General features: G+C 45.2%; 1 protein-coding gene across 4 annotated transcripts in view; it reads right to left on the bottom strand.

The window, feature by feature from the left end:
• SEPTIN11 (septin 11) overlaps window positions 1-18,578 on the bottom strand; it is a 74,256-nt gene that overhangs the window by 31,464 nt on the left and 24,214 nt on the right. For all 4 annotated transcript variants that reach the window (XM_073340439.1, XM_073340441.1, XM_073340440.1 and 1 more), the window contains exon 2: window positions 3,893-4,007. In XM_073340439.1, coding sequence (XP_073196540.1) covers window positions 3,893-4,007 — 115 coding nt within the window. The remainder of the gene's footprint in view (window positions 1-3,892; window positions 4,008-18,578) is intronic.

Below are 18,578 nucleotides of genomic sequence, written 5' to 3'. Positions count from 1 at the left end.
AATGTGAGAGACCTCCTTGTAAGAGGCCAGCAGCAAAGAGTAACCCGTCTGCGATGGCTGTTTCCATTTAATAACCAAAGATGATCAGCCTATTTTTAAGTTAAGGACCGGTTTATTCGCCAGGGTCCACTCCGTTCACATGTAGTAATACAGTGTCCCCTTTAAATAACAAAAGATCACTGTCTCTATTTGGCATGGACTATGGAAAGAAAGATTGGGTTCCACGAGAACAGCATGCGTTGAACCGACACTGCGTCACAGGGGGGGCGTCCAGACTACAATCACTGACTGTAACTGCAGCTGCGGCCAACATACCTGAACCAGATTTCATCTGGCTGGCTCGGGTACTGGAGCAGTGATGCCACGAGCGTGTGGGCTAACCCCACATGTAATTACCCAGCGACCCAGACGGGTCTGTACAGTCTGCACTGAGCCAGGCCATAGCTTCACAGCTCTGGGTGCCGAGCGAGCTAGATTAAAGCTAGCTTGGATTTGCTGGCTCCGGTGGCAATCACCCCCAGCTGTTGCAGGCTAGACATACCCAGGGTCTCTGCCCATTCAGCGCTAGCACTGGACAGCCCGCATTCCAGCAACCTGCCCAACGCTAATACTCGAGAGCCCACTCTCAAAGCAGCTGATCCTTCCCTTCTCACTGTGCTCTAAGGAAGGGTCCCAAATTGCAGAGCTGCTCCAGGTCAGAATCACACCACCCCGCTGAACCCAGACTTGTACACCTTTGGTTTCATTCCATCCCTCACAGGGCTGGTTTGGCATGCTCAGCTTTCTAGCGGAACCGTTTTCTCCTAGCCGTAATCCTTCCACCAAGGGAGCCTAAGATATCTATACCTATTCATTATTGTTTTCTCATTGGAACAATACCACAGCTCCTGCTTTTCTTGCATTGATTCACACGCCACATGAATAAGTCTTGATGCTTTCAAACATATACAGGCAGGGAATGAAACATTGGTTTGGGGCCTAAAACTAACAATATTTAAACGTGGACCAGTGTCCAAAAGCCCACTCCTAGCCTGTGGGATCAATGATCATCTTAAGGGGCCAGTAACCATGGAGGCTAGAAATGCTGGGATTTACAGATTTTCAAGGCGCTCCTATCCTGGAAAGTTGCACGATATACAGGGAGCCTTAAAATCATGTCATTCTCATAGCCATCTGGCTTTCCCTTTTGCTTCACTTCCCGCCTGGTTTTAGCTGCCAGTCTCTCAAACTGTTACAGCTGGAAAGCAATACTTTCTCCAAACCAAGAGCAGCTTGAATCCCAGCTCGCAAAGCTCAAAGCAATAAGGCTTTTAAAAATATGTATCTATATCATAGCCACAGACCAGCTCAATGTGGTCCCCATGAGGAATGCACTGTGCATGGAATTACTATTATTAAACAGTTCTACTGTAAATCACTAGAGCAGTGTTTGATGGCGAGCTGCTAAAGCAAACATAGCCATCATTGCATACTGTTCTCTGTGGCTCAAGACATGCTACATTTAGAAGCATTACGTCACCATGCAAGAGCCAATTGTGTGCTTTCCCTCAAAGAGATGCCAGGTTTTTTTCTCCTTCCTTTGGACAATAGCAGCAACGTGTGTGTGAAATTTCTATTTGGAGCTTAACAAAAGTTGACCGGCACACTTTGAAAAAGAAAAAACGTGGAGCAAATTGCCACGTTAATGAAGACAAATTGAGTCACGCTAGGCTAGGAATGTTTACCGCAGGAGGAAAAAAAAGCAACCAATTTATGCCATTTTGATCATCCAACTGCTTGCTAATCGGGAAGCTCCCTGCTGAATTTTAAACAGCTTCATGCTGCTAAGAGATGGTCAGTCGCTCTGGTCATATTTCTCCATGCTCATTCTCCTGTCTAGCTCCTGAACACTTAATGCTGCGAGTGCAGTCTAGTCTGGTTCGCCAGATGTGGATTCAGATAGCTGAAACTGCACTGTGGACAATATTCTAAACATGACATGAAAATCCAGTCAAAGCATTTTAAAAAAAAATAAACCTCAAGTCCTTAATCAGAAAAAAAGAGAAAACATTTTGCTTCAACACATGAGCAATGGAAATAGATAGTTTCTGGAACGTTCTGCCAAGCTAAGTGTTTTGTTTGCACACAGAAGTGCATTCAATGTTTGAGCAATTTTAGATGATATCTTGAAGACAACCAAGATGTTAAAACTGTTTTGACACATGGTTCCCCGAGTTTGAGCCATATACTTTTTTTTTTTTTTATTTGGTATAGCTTGAAAGTACTAATCACTGGAGGACGGGTGGGGGCTGGGAGGGGGAAGAGGCAAGGTTGTTTTCCAACCCACAGATGTGTGTCTCCCCTAGACAATAAGATTTGGGATTTCAGCTCTGAATAATTGGGAGAAACAAAGTAACTAAGGCAAGTGAACAGATGCTGTACCTGCAGTACCCCGATTAAATACGATATAAACGAGGTGGTAGGCCTGATTCTCATTCACACCCACCTTAAGGCCCCCCGGCATTGTCAGAGCGAGGGAAGCAGTGGGGGCAAAAGACCTATCTGGCTTCAAGATTAAACTTGATAAGTTTATGGAGGAGATCGTATGATGGGATAACATAATTTGGGCAATTAATTGATCTTGACTATTAGTGGTAAATAGGCCCAATGGCCTGTGATGGGATGTTAGATGGGGTGGGATCTGAGTTACTACAGAGAATTCTTTCCTGGGTGTCTGGCTGGTGAGTCTTGCCCACATGCTCAGGGTTTAGCTGATCGCCACACTTGGGGTCAGGAAGGAATTTTCCTCCAGGGCAGATTGGCAGAAGCCCTGGGGGTTTTTCGCCTTCCCCTGCAGCGTGAGGCACGGGTCACTTGCTGGAGGATTCTCTGCACCTTAACGTCTTTAAACCACAATTTGAGGACTTCAATAGCTCAGACATAGGTGAGAGGTTTATTGCAGGAGTGGGTGGGGGAGATTCTGTGGCCTGCGTTGTGCAGGTGGTCAGACTAGAGGATCATGATGGTCCATTCTGACCTTCGAGTCTATAATAGGGCCTTATTATAACACAGAATCAGGCCCAAGCCCACCCTGTTCCAACACAGACACATGAGAAATCTCTTGGCCTTACTCTCAAGCGTAAAGTGACTCATATATTAAAATGTGGACAGGAGCAGGCCTGAAGTCTGTACGTACAGCCTACGGTCAACCTCACCCCCGGGGGAGGGGGAAAGCAATTTATATCATCATTTAAAAAAAACAAGCTTGTTTAAAATGAAATCTGGGTTTAATACAAAATATATTAAGGCCCAAACATATTCCCTCTTCAAATACCAAAAATAAACGCGTGTTTTCATTAAATTCCAGTTATCTTAATATACCTTGACACAAATCATGAGCAAAAAGTTAATCATCTAGTGAATAAGCAATATATAGCACTCACCATTTTCTAACATACTAAAATGTACAAGAAAGAATCAGTGAATATTAAAGCTATATGTTGCTGAAATAAATGTATATAGTGATAGCATGCCCTCCTAGGTAAGGAAAAGACGTACCAACACTAGTGTAAAGGCTCTATTTAGTTGTAAATCAACTTGTTTTAATGATTATGTCAACCAATGAGAATGCACCTTTCCTTAGAAAATAACTGAAGCACAAATGGAAAAGTTGATTAAAATCAAGGCTTTCCACTTAGTGATTTAAATCAGTCCCTCCCTGGGTCCTGATACTTTTATAATGCTCACCCTATTGGTTTATATCTTATCCATGTTATTGAATGGAAGGGTTTTTTTGTTTTTATTTATTCACAAACATACCCACCCCACCCCTCTTTGTTTAAATTAATAATTTTCTTGTCACATGATGTCTTGATGTGAAAAGCCATTTTCTCAGCAGTGCAGCATCACTTACCAACACAAAGAATGTTGAAGCAGAACCCTTGAGAGGTTGATTTGTTGACCAGCTGATCTGGAAGACTGTCAAAGCCAACATGACCAGAGAGGGACAGGTTTCGAAGCTCGTCATTCTGAAAATCCCAAACAGAAATATTTGTAACAAAGATGTAGAACAACAACGTATGCAGGTGAAAGATATAGGAGTACCCACCACTCTCAAAGGAGAGGAGAATAATCTCTCACTGGGACCCATTTTAGTCAAGGTGGTTGAGGGCAGGAGGGAAAGAATAGACAGAGTAGATTCTCAACCACTTATTCTGGACCATTTTCCTCCCCAACCCTCAATGTCTTCCTTGTGTGTGATCTATCCAACTCTCCTGGGGGGGTAGCTATCTACAATGCCCCCAAACCACAGGAAGTAGGTAGTTCCGTGCCAGTGACTGGCAGATCAGCAAGCATTAGCAAATTGCAGAAGATGAAACTGAAATTCTGTGCCCCAGTTTCCACCATTCCTGTGGCCATAGAAGAAAAAAGTTAGGAAGCGACATACACAGTCAGACAACTAGGTACTGCAGGACTTCACTCAGAGTAGTAATGATGTGACCACACCCGACCACGCTTCAATTTTAGCTGTGATCAGACGAGCCCCCACTACGGTGCACCTGGCGAGACAGATTCTCTGCCTTGCTTTGTTACCATTGGGCAGCTCCGGTGGTGCAGAGGCGATGGAAGCTGGTTACCTCTCCCTTGTTGAGGATTTCCCGTCTGGTGCAGAATGATAGGCAGCTTCTCCACCACTGCCCCTGCAATAGGGGATGTGTTGGGCTGAGAAGGGGCTGTGGCTGGATCATGCTGACATCTGGCTAGCCCCAGCTGGCCCCTTGGGATTTTGACTTCAATGTCGGGAGTCCTGATTTAAATAAGTGGAGAACCCAGCTCGCTATTCCGTTACATTTGTCATGGAAAAAGGAACTTCCCAGAACTCTACTAATCAGCACAGCAACATAGCAGAAAGGGGACACTTTGTGCTTCAGTGCTGACTATTGTTTTACGACAGCAGCAGGGCATTGTTCGCATTGTTCAGATAATGCCGCTAAAGCCAGCTAAACCCCTGGCTTTGAAAGGCTTTGGATGCCGCGTTCTGACAAGGACCATGTGCGCGCTGCTCTATGGGTGGTTTGGTTTACACATAACATCGTTGTAAGGTGAGAAAGCAGGGCAATCATCCCTTGGCTTTTTAACGTGATGCACAATTTCCCGTACAGAGCACATCTCATATTCCATAGCCTTGAAGGATCAGTACAGTCACCCGAATCAGATGCATTCTAGTCCTCATTCAGGGTCACTTTAAGCACCTGGGAAGGTTTAACCAGTAGTTCCCTCCCCATCCATTTGCCTCTGCTGTCTTGGTCGGGCACCCTGAACTGAAAGACACACCAACAGATATTTCCATGGGGTTTATTGTACCAGCAAAGACCTCGCAGGATGAAGAGTTGGAGCAAGTCCAATGTTCTATTTAGAGAGTTTTCCACAACAGCTGTGTAATAACTTACATTTTAGTCTAGAAAAAAGCAGCCACACTAGTTAGCTCTTCTGCCAAATCACATCGACACAAATACCTTGAAAACAGATTACAGGACTCCATGAAACAGAAAAAGAGGTCATTCCCTGCAGCTTGTGTTGGGTGCCCCAGACTTCGGACCTTTAAATGTTTTCCAATGCCAGACATTTGCACAGAAGCTACTCAATGTATGTTGTATGTTTGCAACTAAATTATAATCCTGTATAGCCTGGGCCTGATCCAAAACCCACTGAACTCAGTGGGAGTCTTTCCCTTGACTCCAACTGGGTTTGGATCAAGTCCTTAGAGAAATGGTGTTTAATCTAGTTCTTAGGGATCATCCTTGTTTGCTGCTTTGTGTTCTGTTCTCCCATTTGCCAGTGATTTGCTGCTCAACAAGGGGCAAGTCATTGACCTTTCCCGTGCCCATTTCCCATCCAGAAAAACAGCAGCCCTATTGCTCAGGGACTGTGAGACCAGGGCCTCATCTACACTTCCAAGGGTTTGCTGGCACAGATATACTGGCGGAGGTATACCGGCAAACCCTGTTACCATACACTTGAAAGGGTTTGCCAGTGAAACTTAAGCCAGTTTTCTGAAGAGAGTAAGGTCTTGTCTACACTTAACTCACACCCTGACCAACGCAGTTAAACGGACTTAATTTTCTAGTGTAAACCAGGCCCAAGATTTACCAGCAAAAGGACTTTTTTGCCAGTATTACTGTATTTGCCAGCACAGATACATCCACTGGGGATGGAGAGAGAGAAAGTCACTCCCTTGACTGATGTAGCTATGCCAGCAAACCTGCTACACGCAGGCCAGGTCTAATGGTGGGTTTTTCAAAGGAGCTCAGCACTGACCTACTCCCACTGAAGCAAGGGGGAGTTTTACCATTGACGCCAATAGGAGCAGAGTTAGGTGAAGGCTGAGTGCTTCTGAAAACCCTTCCCTTAATGTTTATGGAGAGCTGCGGCGGAAAGCACTATAGATGTAAAAACTGTCATTTCCATTAGAAGCCTGGTATCTAGGGGCTCTCTTGGCCATCCCCAAATTAGGTTGACACATGGTACACACAGGCAATGACTGCCTTTTCTTTCTTTGCATGCTGACGGGCTTTAGGCCCCCTCCCCCCGCAACCCAAATACCAGAATGCAGGTATCTGTCAATCACCCTTCACTCTAGTACCTCAGCAGCAGAGAATCATTAATGCCTTTTATCCTCACCACACCCCTGTCCTCTGGACATCTCCCGTTAGGAGGTGCACTTCGGGGGTAACTACTGGCAGGAATGTCCCTATCAGCAAAAGAACAGGGAAAATCAGCATCGGGGCATGGACACAGGGCCTCCACACTCAATTCTGACCTCATGTAGATCCCAAGAGCTAGATGCGTCTTCAAGTGCTAGATCTGGACGCTGACCCCCTGCCTTCTTCTGTGGATAGCCAAGTACACTGACAACCTGAAGGAAGAATCCCTAAGACATTCAATTAACTGCAGGTCACAGGAATCTCCTACCGATACTTATGCAAGTATAATTCAAAGCGGGACTGGAGCCCTGAGCATTTACCGGAACACGAATGGGGTGACTAACATTCTGTGGATGCTAGACATTTTTTAAGTGTCCATTGAATTAAGTACTTAATGAAGCAGTGGAAGCTAAGGCCTGACCCACCAAGAAAGGTGGGTGTTAAGTACTCCTCAAGAACAGGCCCTTAGCTCTTTCAGTGGAGTATTTTAGGAAAGTGATTGTTTGTTTGTAAATGAGTTATTCAGCAGATCCAGGAGATAAGAATTTCATAACAGAGTCATGCTGCACAACTGGTTTATTCTACTGCAAATTGTATGTGTGTGCTGGAAATGGCAATCTATCACCAGAGTTGAACGCCATAGTAATCCAAACATTTGTCATAACTCATGCTACATCTTAGCCTGAAGGAAGCCCAAGGCAGAGCCAGCCTGGAACACACTAGAACCTTCAGGTCGTACTGCAGGGCTGGGCCAAGATCCCAGAGCCACTGCCTCCCTGCAACAGCAAGGAGAGGACAAAGCCAATCAGCGGCCACTCTTTGCAGCTGGTGCTCTCCGCAGGGCCAGCTAATTCTACTCAACACCATGGGAGACCTACATTAAAAATCTCCGCTTTTCTCTGCATTAGATGCCAACGGGGTCACTGGTCTGCAGAGTCTGAACCCCTCCTGGACAAACGGGACCATACCGCATGGAAACGCGACCGATTCTGCTGTGCACCGGGAATCCTACAGGGGGCTGGTCTGTGCAATGAGACATTAGTTGCCATTTATATTTGGGGAAAGCCAACGACAACAGCAATTAGTCTTCCAGGGGCGGAGAAAAGAGAAAGGGAGGAGTAAATACTGGCCCGATGTCTAATGCTGAAGCCTATGCATTAAGCTTAAACAAAGAAGAAGCTGGATCTATTTTCCTCTCTATATTGGGCCAGACTGTTCCTGTGTGCTTTAAATGGGACAGGATAGAGGCGAAGGGGGAAGACGCATAGACCTGAGAGCAGGGTGAGGGTACAGTCTGGGCCAATGCCATTCATTATAGTGAAAGAGGTTGGGAAGGTGGGATGGGGAGGGGAAGAGCCTTGAAATGGTTTTGTGGTCCTTTTTCAGGCACTTTACCACTTAAATTCTGGCATTGGGTAGCCACTGAGCCAGATCCTCAGCTAGGTAAATCAGCACAGGTTGCCAATGGAGCTACAACAGCTTACACCAGCTGAGGATCTGGCTCTGAACGTTAAACCCCAGGGTGGTCCCTTGTGTTTGCATATGGCTCCCCCTATCAGTATCCAGTAGTCCCAATTACTGACCCTTAGGAATCCCAGGTACACAGGCAGGCAGCTTTGGATTATTAGTACAGACCAATATCAGCAGAGAAGGGAATGATTACTCCAGTGTGAAGACAAACTCCACCCCAAAGCCAGGCCAGGGAAGAGCTGCTCTCTGCAGAATGATCCAGACCAACAGCATGAGATCTGTCTTGGGGCCGAAAACCATGTCTGGAATTACTCTCCCCACTTTTCCTGCTATTTAGAAACCAAACCAAGCTGCATTAACTGGAGCGAATACACTGAAACTACACAACTGTGCTTTAGTCACTGGCCCTTGCCTCCACTCTGAAGAAGGGGCTGGGGTAGGCAAAAACTGCTGAAAAACTCCTCTAGCACAAAATAGTTTATGGCCGCAGATTTTATCTGGAGCCTGGAAAGGAAGCCACTGCAGTGGAGCAGTAAGTGTGACTATTTCAGTACATAATTACAAGACTGGGAGGATGATTCACTCATTCAGTGGGGTGCGGCACAAATATTTTAAACACAAAGATGCCAACTCAGATGGCCTCACTTATCTTGTAATTAGCTGTCGTGATGTGTGCCACACTGGAGTCAGTAGGCTAGATTCTGCTCTCAGGTACACTTATGTAAAACCTGTTCAAGGAACATAGGAAAGACTCCTGCCTTTGGGAGGGAAAACTGTCAATGTGACCTATTGTGATATGTTTTTCCATCTAGAAAGAAATCCCGGCATTCTGATCCCCGTTATCCTGGTGTAAACATGTTTTCTCTGTTAAAGTTCCTGGAGTTAGTCAAGTTTAATGCTGGTGCGACTCGGATCAAAATCTGGATCATTCTTTTTTCTTATGTAATGAGAGTCTTTCAAAGGGTGAAAAGACATCACTGAACCACTGCAGTGCAGGGGTTTGTTCCTAGATGGAAAGGCCCCTCTCTCCCGGTGCAGGATTCTCCCCTACATCAGATGCACCAGTACTTCATCCAAGCCAAGGAATGCGTCTTCCCACCATTTCCATTAGGTGATATAGAGATCTCAGCACAAGGAAACAATGAGTTTCAGCCTAAGTTTTCCCTTTCATCACCACCACAGCAAATCCCAAAGCGACATGACCTCTTTGCAAATCATGCGCCACCCAGATCCATCCCTGGCAAGATGCTGAAGGTAGTCTGGATGCACGTTCAGTTTTTTCCTTGCTCAACATCATCGCTAGTATTACCTCCCCACCCTGATTCAAAACAATGCCTCTAACATCACTAATGCTGATGACTCAGAGGAGTATGACGACCTGGAATTAAGGGATGGTCCTATTACTACACAGCCATTTGCAAAAGTTATTCTCATTCTTATGGCACGAGGCTAAGGGAATGGCATCTACCTGGCTCCTTCCCCAAGTGTATCATTAGGCCAAATCCTCAGCTGGTCTAAATCAATGGAGCTCCTCTGATTTCAGTAGTTACACCAGCTTACACAAGCTGAAGTTCTCACCTCTAACATCTAGAAAATCTCATGTGTTGTAGGCTTTTTAAGTCATCTGAAGAGCAGGTAAAGGGGATTTTCATTTTTAGACTGGTCCTTCCTGTAGGTTTGGGACAGAGTCACTGCTTAAACATTCTATTGTTCGCCATCTTGAGTTGTTTTTGTGTAAGCTTTTCCCTCCCATATGGGGTATACATTTGTATGATGCAATTTGTAGGCCATTATTTTGTCTTATCCATTAACAGTTGTAGAGTAGAGTGAGAGAGATACATAAATATTGAGACAAAATTCAAAATGCTTAATATTATTGGGAAGGTGGAATGTGATGTAGCTACAATGGATGACAGCTAGAAACTTTGATGAGTGATGATCTTCCTGGCTTCGGTACTGTAACTTTCAGTGTTTCTTTTGGCAGGCTGAAGCTAAGTGGGGCAGACACACACAAACCTTCAGAGGCTGTAAGACATTCAATCTAACCAGGGCAGAAAGCAAGGCTCCATTCTATATAGCACTTAAACCAAAACCAAATGAAAAGTTGTGTTTGTAACAACCAGGAGAACAGCATGGTGACTTGCCTGGTGGGTGCAAAGGTTGAAGACCTCTTGAGACTTATGTGCAGTGCTGGAGAGAAGCTGGTGTTTATGGTACAAATAGGTAACAATGGACATAGGGAAAGGAAGGAGAGAGGTCCCGGAGGCCAAATTGAGGATGCTAAGTCCAGGACCTGCATGGTAGCATTCTCTGAAATGCTTTCAGTTACACACACAGAGCCAGTTAGAGAGGCAGAACTGCAGGGTGTCAGTGAGTGGATGACTGCATGGAAACTATTTAAAAACACCGTAATAGAGGCTCAAATTAAACGTATATCCCAAATTTTAAAAAAAGTAGTGAGAGAACCATATTTTTATATATATATATATATATATATATATATATATATATATATATATATATATATTATATAGCCATGACTAACCAGCAGAACAAAAGAGGAGGTTAGAGGCAAAAAGGCATCCTTTAAAAATTGGAAGACAATAGAAAAGAGCATACACTCTGGCAAGTCAAGTGTAGAAGTATAATTAGGCAGGTCAAAAAAAGAATTTGAAGGGCAACTAGCCAAAGACAAAAAAAAGTTTGCTGTTAATTTTTGTAAGTACATCAGAAGCAGGAAGTCTGCCAAACAATCAGGGGGCCACTGGATGATGATCGAGGTACTAAAGGAGCACTCAGAGAAGATCAGGCTGTTGCAGAGAAGCTCAATTAATTCTTCGCATCGGTCTTCACTGCACAGGAGGTGAGGGAGATTCCCACACCTGAGCCATTATTTTTGGGTGACAAATCTGAGGAACTGTCCCAGACTGAGATGTTGGTAGAGGAGGTTTGGGAACAAATTGATAAATTTAACAGTACCACCAGGACAAGATGGTATTCACCCAAGAGTTCTGAAGGAACTCAAATATGAAATTACAGAATTAACTGTAATATCAGCCTCTGTACCAGATGACTGGAGGGTAGCTAATATAATATCTATTTTTAAAAGAGGCTCCAGAGGCAATCCCGGCAATTACAGGCCACTAAGCCTAACTTCAGTACTAGGCAAAATGGTTGAAACTATAGTAAAGAACAGAAAGAGAAGGAGTACTTGTGGCACCTTAGAGACTAACCAATTTATTTGAGCATAAACTTTTGTGAGCTACAGCTCACTTCATCGGATCCGATAAGCTGTAGCTCACGAAAGCTTATGCTCAAATAAATTGGTTAGTCTCTAAGGTGCCACAAGTACTCCTTTTCTTTTTACGAATACAGACTAACACGGCTGTTACTCTGAAATCAGTAAAGAACAGAAGTATCAGATGCACAGATAATCACGATACATTAGGGAAAAGTCAACACGACTTTTGTAAAGGGAGATCATGCCTCACCAATCTATCAGAATTTTTTGAGGGAATGAACGAGGATGTGGACAAGGGTGATCCAGCTGATCTAGTGTAATAGGACTTTCAGGGCACATCTACACTGCAATTAAAAACCCACACCTGACCCCTAACAGCTGATTTGAGCTCGCAGGGCTTGGGCTGCGGGGCTGTTTAACTGCAGTGTAGATGTTCATGCTTGGGCTGCATCCTGGGCTCGAGGACCACGCAAGTTGTCCCAGAGCTCGGCTGCAGTCTGAGCAGGAACATCTACACTGCAGTTAAACAGCCCCGCAGCCCAAGCGCTGCTGGGCAACTGGGCAACAAAATGGCAGATGAAATTCAAGGTTGATAAGTGCAAAGTAATGCACATTGGAAAACATAATCCCAACTATACATATAAAGTGATGGGATCCAAATTAGCTGTTACCACTCAAGAAAGATCTTGGAATCATCGTGAATAGTTCTCTGAAAACATCCCCTCCACGTGCAGCGACAGTCAAAAAAGCGAACAGAACGTTAGGAACCATTAGGTAAAAATGAGATGATAAAACAGAAAATATCAAAATGCCACTGTATCAATCCATGGTGCACCCCCACCTTGAATACTGAGTACCGTCCTGGTCGCCAATCTCAAAAAAGCTGTATTAGAAGTGGAAAAGTTATAGAGAAGGGCAACAAAAATGATCTGGAGTATGGAACAGCTTAGAATCATAGAATAAGGGATAGCTCAGTGGTTTGAGCATTGGCCTGCTAAACCCAGGGTTGTGAGTTCAATCCTCGAGGGGGCCATTTAGGGATCTAGGGCAAAAATTGGGGATTGGTCCTGCTTTGAGCAGGGGGTTGGACTAGATGACCTCCTGAGGTCCCTTCCAACACTAATAGTCTATGATTCTATGAATAATAGGGTTGGAAAAGACCTCAGGAGGTCATGTAGTCCAACTCCCTGCTCAAAGCAGGACCAATCCCCAACTAAATCAAAGCCAGGGCTTTGTCAAGGACTTCTACAAAAAGCAGAGATTAAAAAGACTGAGTTTGTGCAGTTTAGAGTAGACGACGACTGGGGGGGGGGGGGGGGAATATGCTAGAGGTCAATGACATCATGAATGATGGAGAAAAAGTGTTATGTACCCCTTAACATAACACAAGAACCAAGGGTCACCCAATGAAATGAATAGGCAGCAGGTTTAAGAACAAACAAAAGGAAGTATTTTTTCACAAAACGCAGTCAATGTGTGGATCTCCTTACCAGTGGACACCATGAAGACCAAAAATATAAACTGGGTTCAAAAAAAGAATTCAATACGTTCCTGGACGGTAGGTCCGTCAATGGCTATTAGCCATGATGGTCAGGGATGCAACCCCATGCTCAGAGTGTCTCTAAACCTCCGACTGCCAGAAGCTGGGACTGGACAACAAGGGATGGATTACTTGATAATTGTCCCATTCTGTTCATTCCCTCTGAAACATCTGGTACTGGCCACTGTTAGAAGGCAGGATACTGGGCTAAGTGGACCACTGGTCTGACCCAGCATGGCCGTTCTTATGTTCTTAAGTTTATGGTCTCTGTTCCCGTCACAACCTTTCAATTTCAAGATCCCATGTGTTCAATTTACAAGTAAAAAGTCAGGGCAGCGTCTGTGACTGCTAGCCCTGAAAACTCAACCAGGGTTCTTCTCTTATACATCAAGCATAACATCGATTCTGCAGATCAAACAATACCCTCAGTGACCTCTCGTTGTTGCCAAGGGGCTTGCATGGGTAAAATTCATTGGAACTTAGTAAAACTGTTTGGTTGCTGAGATGAGTGAAGGAAGGGGCCCTAGTTCACTCCCTCTGAGCCGCGCTGGCTCTCCGGGGCTAACAGGAATAAAAAGCAATACAAACTTATTTTCCCGATTACAGCAGGTATGATTCTCCATGCAGACGGGGGGAAAAAATCTGACCTGAGGATTGAGAAGGTGGCATTTTTTCTCATCACTTCATTGAATAAGGTAATGAGGAAGAACTTATTTTAGCAGAGTATATTGTTCTCTTCCCACATGCAGTGGAGCCCTGCCTCCAATGTGCGGCTGAATCCGAGGCCCTGTGGATAATTTATAGATTCATAGAGATGAAGGCCAGAAGGGACCATTAGATCATCCAGTCTGACCTCCTGTCTATGACAGGGCAATAATTGCATTAGTTACCCCTGTTCTGAGCCCAATGACTTGTGTCTGACTAAGCCTGCTGCTGCCCCTTTTCCATCCGAGCGGCTAGTCAAATTTCAGGACCAGGGGAAGTAGATGGAGTCTGCTGTTTTCTTTGATGCGGTTTATTTATTTACAGAGAATGTAGAATGCCCTGGGTCTCTGAATGCAGAGAGAATCAGATAGCAGGAAACAGCTTCTTTTGCTCACAGCACCAAAAGCCTTCTTTTCAGCCTGCACCCCTGACCCAAAAACCTCTTCTCAGGCTTCTTCCAGAGTCAGCCACCATTTTCAGAGGCTCCTTCAGGCTGTCTGTCTCTCCCATGTGTGTTCTCTTCCCCCCGCGCCGCACACCCCTTCCAACACCCACGCCGGTTCACTATACCCAGTCGAACCCTCCACCCCATCGCGCTCTCATTTCTGGGCAGAATCTATTAGGCTCTCTTTTAGGTGTGGCCCCTTACAACTGCCTTAAATGGGGGACTCATTCACTTATCTGTTTGACTGAAATTTCACATGCCTTTTAAGAGTTAAAAAAAGACAAATGAGCTGCAAATTCAAGGGGAGGGGAAAACTGCCAGCACGTAAAATACTGAGATAAACCACAAATACGAAGCAAGGGTTTAGTTATTTGAGGCCACACATTTTAGGAGTAACTTCAAAAATATTCTTAGGCTTTTATCAGTGTCAACATTTCAAGCAGGCTACATTTTTGCATGATGACTGGAAGCACATTTCCCAAATTCTGATGTGACTTAGGATGCTGGATCCAAAGCTGGGAACCTTGCACAGGCAGAAAGTGCATTGAGGTGTCTGGAGAGAGAGCTGTGGGAACGGAGGCGAGGAATAGAGGGTGAAATCCACCACCACCTGTCACCCAGCACTTGGGTCAAGTGGGAATGCTCCAGAACACTGCTCTGGCACTTTTGGGGCAAGCTGGGACAGTACTTACATCCTGGCACTCTTTATTTGTTTATTTTTTTTAAGGACTGGAGCACTGCTCTCATCCGCCGCTACATAAAACCAGAGTACTCAGGGACTATACACGTGGAGTGTGGAGGAATCCACAACCATCCCTAACACAGGGACAGTTAGCCAGGCTGCTGTGCATGTTTGGAATAGGACCCACAGATGATCCCCACTGGTTCCCAATGCAGACTTAAGTGATGCTGAAAGCCTTGCACCATGAGGGTATTCCATACAAGAGAACCCATGCATAATACTATGGAGAAAACATCCAATAGACTACTATTCCTTCTTTCTAGAAACTCTCAGTTCTCCAACTTGGGCTTAAATCCACCCATGCCATCTGAAAAACTAATCAGTTATGCATTCATTAACAATGACAAGAAAAGCATCTTCATTAAGGATTTGGAGTCAACATCTCATAAAGACTAATGGCGGCTGAGAAGTTTGTGCTGCTAAGAGCTGTTGTTGCAGGCTGTCTGCAGACTCATGCAGACATCTCTGCATGGTTACACTTACTTTCTGTTTGGAAGGTTCTCTGTGAAACCAGGAGGGCTACAAACACCATTTAAAAAAAAAGAAAAAACTTAACATTCTGCAGTTTGGGATTATGCCACATGGGCCATACAGACGTACGAAGCAGGTATACCAGCCAGACATTCAGCATCTCCGCCGTACGACAATCCCATGCAGCGATTTGCTATAAACAGGTCTTTTCCCCCTAGAACTTCTGTGGCCATCTCCTGTCTTTGCCAAGACAGTGCTCATCAGTTGTACACCCCTCAGCTGGCCCATGCTGCTGCTGCTGCCGCTGCCCTACAAGCATGTAACAATAGGGTGAGCCTCCCCTGGGGACAGCCCCACTACCGCTTTCTAAGCTGAAAGGGAGGAAAGAGGTCTCAGCCACCTCAGTGAGAATTAAGGCTCCCAAACAGGAGGATTGCAAAATATTAAGCTACGGTTGGCTCCATCTCAACACAGCCGCTGAGCCCTCGGGGGATGGGAGACATTTCTCCTTGAATATAGTTACTGTTTCCTCTGTTTATCCTGGAGCACTTGGACAGTAAAAATTTGTTATTTTGTGGAAGAGAGGCAGGAAGGGAGCTGGCCGATAGCCAGACCCGAGCACACACAGTGTATAGTTAGATAGTGTGACCAACAAGAGCCGTGGGGACGAAGAGACAAAACTGGTCTCGGCTGCAGACAGAATTGCTCACCAATTCCATCAGCTTAAACTGGAGCAGCCTTTGGCCCTAGGAGGCTGCAAACAGGCAAAACAAGCAACTCTGCTGCAGAGATGTTACTCTTCGAATAATTCCACAAACGGGTCATTTCAGAGACGTGTTTTAAGAAACAACGCTTGGAGGCTCCAAGACCTTGGACAAGCAGGTAGGCCAACAACTACATGACCAGGGAGTGATTGTTAGAGCTGGACAGATTGCGCTTGCGATTGGTGGAGAGGCTCTTTTTACCCTAGCAAGGCGTGATTCTCTTTTTGTTTGGATTATGAACTCCTGAGGGCAGGGATCTTTACTTCCTCAGTGTCTGTCCAATGCTGACTATACCAGTGATATTCTAATGAGAATATGGCTGCAGTTTTGCACTGGGATCAGCCTAAGATAACAGATATTCGCCGAAGAGTATCTATGGAAGCCGGGGGTAGGACACAAAATGGGAGGGTTCCCTCATGCAAGTTACAAGCACAATTAGACATTCAACATCCTGCCTCCTGGAAGAGAAAGTCTCAGCAACTTTGGAGCTGGCTGGAGACCCCAGGTTACTAGTCTTAGTTATCTTTACCACAGCATCCATCAGCAAATCCTGCTTTTCCCTCTCTGATGCACTGACTATCCCAAGGCTGCAATGCCTCCATTTTTCTCCAGAAGTCTCCCCCACTGTTTCCTTGTTAGCAAAGAGTCTCATTTTCCTGAACATAAATGGCAAGGTACAGCTGGAGTGTGCTTGGGGCAGAACCCAGGGAGCAGGAAATAGGTCCCTTTCCACCGCCCTCTTCCGCCCTCTGGCACAAGTTAAAACACCTTCAGGGCTGCCTGAGCAGGTGCCCAGCTATGTACGATCTCAGGAGGACATAGTGGCAGCCAGAAACAGCCAGAGTTCAATGGGGCTGTGTGTGGGGCAGAGGTCAGGGACTTCTTTCACATACAAAAATTCTCCAGTGGCTGGATCAGCCCCTTTGCACTACCAGAGCTGGCTGACACGAGACCTAGTGCAACAACCTATCAGGCCCATCAATGGTTCAGCTCGTCTTTGGAATCAGGCTACAAATATCCAATGTAATCTCGTGTCGATTTTAAAAGCTAGGAGTATTTGGACTTTTGAATGCTAGCGCAGTGTGATAATGTATTTCTCCCCCAAAATCTCTCCCCGTGCATACTGACGGATGGTTACAATTCATGCACCATGTTCTGCTCGCTGTTACAGTCCAGTGGCGTTATTCCAGATGGATGCTGCTACGAGAGAGCACAATTGGGCCCAGTATCCATCCTCTCTGCAGTAGCCATTCCTAAAGGGCCCCCCTCGTGGTTCATCCTGTTACATGCGTCAGACTGCTCTTCCCTCTACACTCCCATTCTGGCTCACTCTTCAGTTAATACTCATTTTAAATGTTACTGCAAGTTGCCACATAGACAAAACGTACAAAGGCAGCCACAACAGGAAAACCCAGCAGGGTGGGGCCTTTATTCTAATTTTCAAGTTCTTCACCTCCTCTTTCCACTGAAACCCATTATTCTCCCTACCACCTTCCCCAAAGAAAATAAGAACCAAGAGGCATTTATCTCTCTCCCTAATAGCCCAGCATCAAGAGGCTTGTTCATTTGTATTTGGTGAGAGTGAATTCTGAGCCAATGGGGGCTGCTGAGGACCGAACCACAGCCTGCGAGACGTGCACACGCCCATCTGCAGTTGATAGAGCCCATGTTGCTACTATCTCAGACAGCGGCCTACAGCATAAAGGCACTTGGGAGGGGAATAGATTACCATGGCATCCTGTAAAAACTGAGCGAGGGGGGCTGAGAAAAGAGTACAGTTCACATGAGCTGTAGGAGAAGAGTCAGCAAAATGTGACAATTCACAAGTGGCTGTAGAGTGGGAACAAACATTTATCTTCAAGGCAAATGGTTTAGCTTAAAGGTCAGTGCAAACTCGGAGCAGTAACATCTCCCTTTACGCCAAGAACGGACATAAAGTATTTTCCTCCTTAGGTTTCCAAAAACCACGAACATTTCTATTTGGAGTAAGTGTGACTAATGCCTCTAACAGCCCTAATGTCACAAATTGCTAACCAGCAGAAAGCTGAAGTTTGGGAATTGATAAGGACCATATGTGCATTCCGGCGAGTCTTGTAAACTTACTGAAGGGAACGAGAGAGAAAGAGACAGTAATGTGACAAACAAGCATGAGGAATTTCCAAAGACAAAGTCCAATAAGAAACAGATGCTGTTCCCCTCACTGGCCCAGGGTCTGTAGTGTCAGGCAGATAATGTGCAACACTACCATTCTGAATGGCTGCATTAAGTTGATGAGACAGAACAGAAGTCAGTCAATTCCAAGCTTCCCAGGTTTTTTTTTTTTTTTTTTGGAGGGGGGGGGGGGAGAATGCTAAATTACTTTGTTCCACAACAGCCTACAGTTTGTTTTTAAAAATTAATTTCCCCCCGACTTCCAAAGTGTCATAAGAGGAGAAAACAAGTACACCTCCTCTCGGATTATGTCCCACACCCATCCTTCCCCCCCAACACAAAACACAGAAGAAAGCTGTGGGACCA

This window comes from Lepidochelys kempii, chromosome 4 (assembly GCF_965140265.1).
Source record: "Lepidochelys kempii isolate rLepKem1 chromosome 4, rLepKem1.hap2, whole genome shotgun sequence".
Classification (NCBI taxonomy): domain Eukaryota; kingdom Metazoa; phylum Chordata; order Testudines; family Cheloniidae; genus Lepidochelys; species Lepidochelys kempii.
The sequence above is the reverse complement of the archived record's forward strand: the minus strand, read 5'-3'. Positions and strand labels throughout refer to the sequence as shown.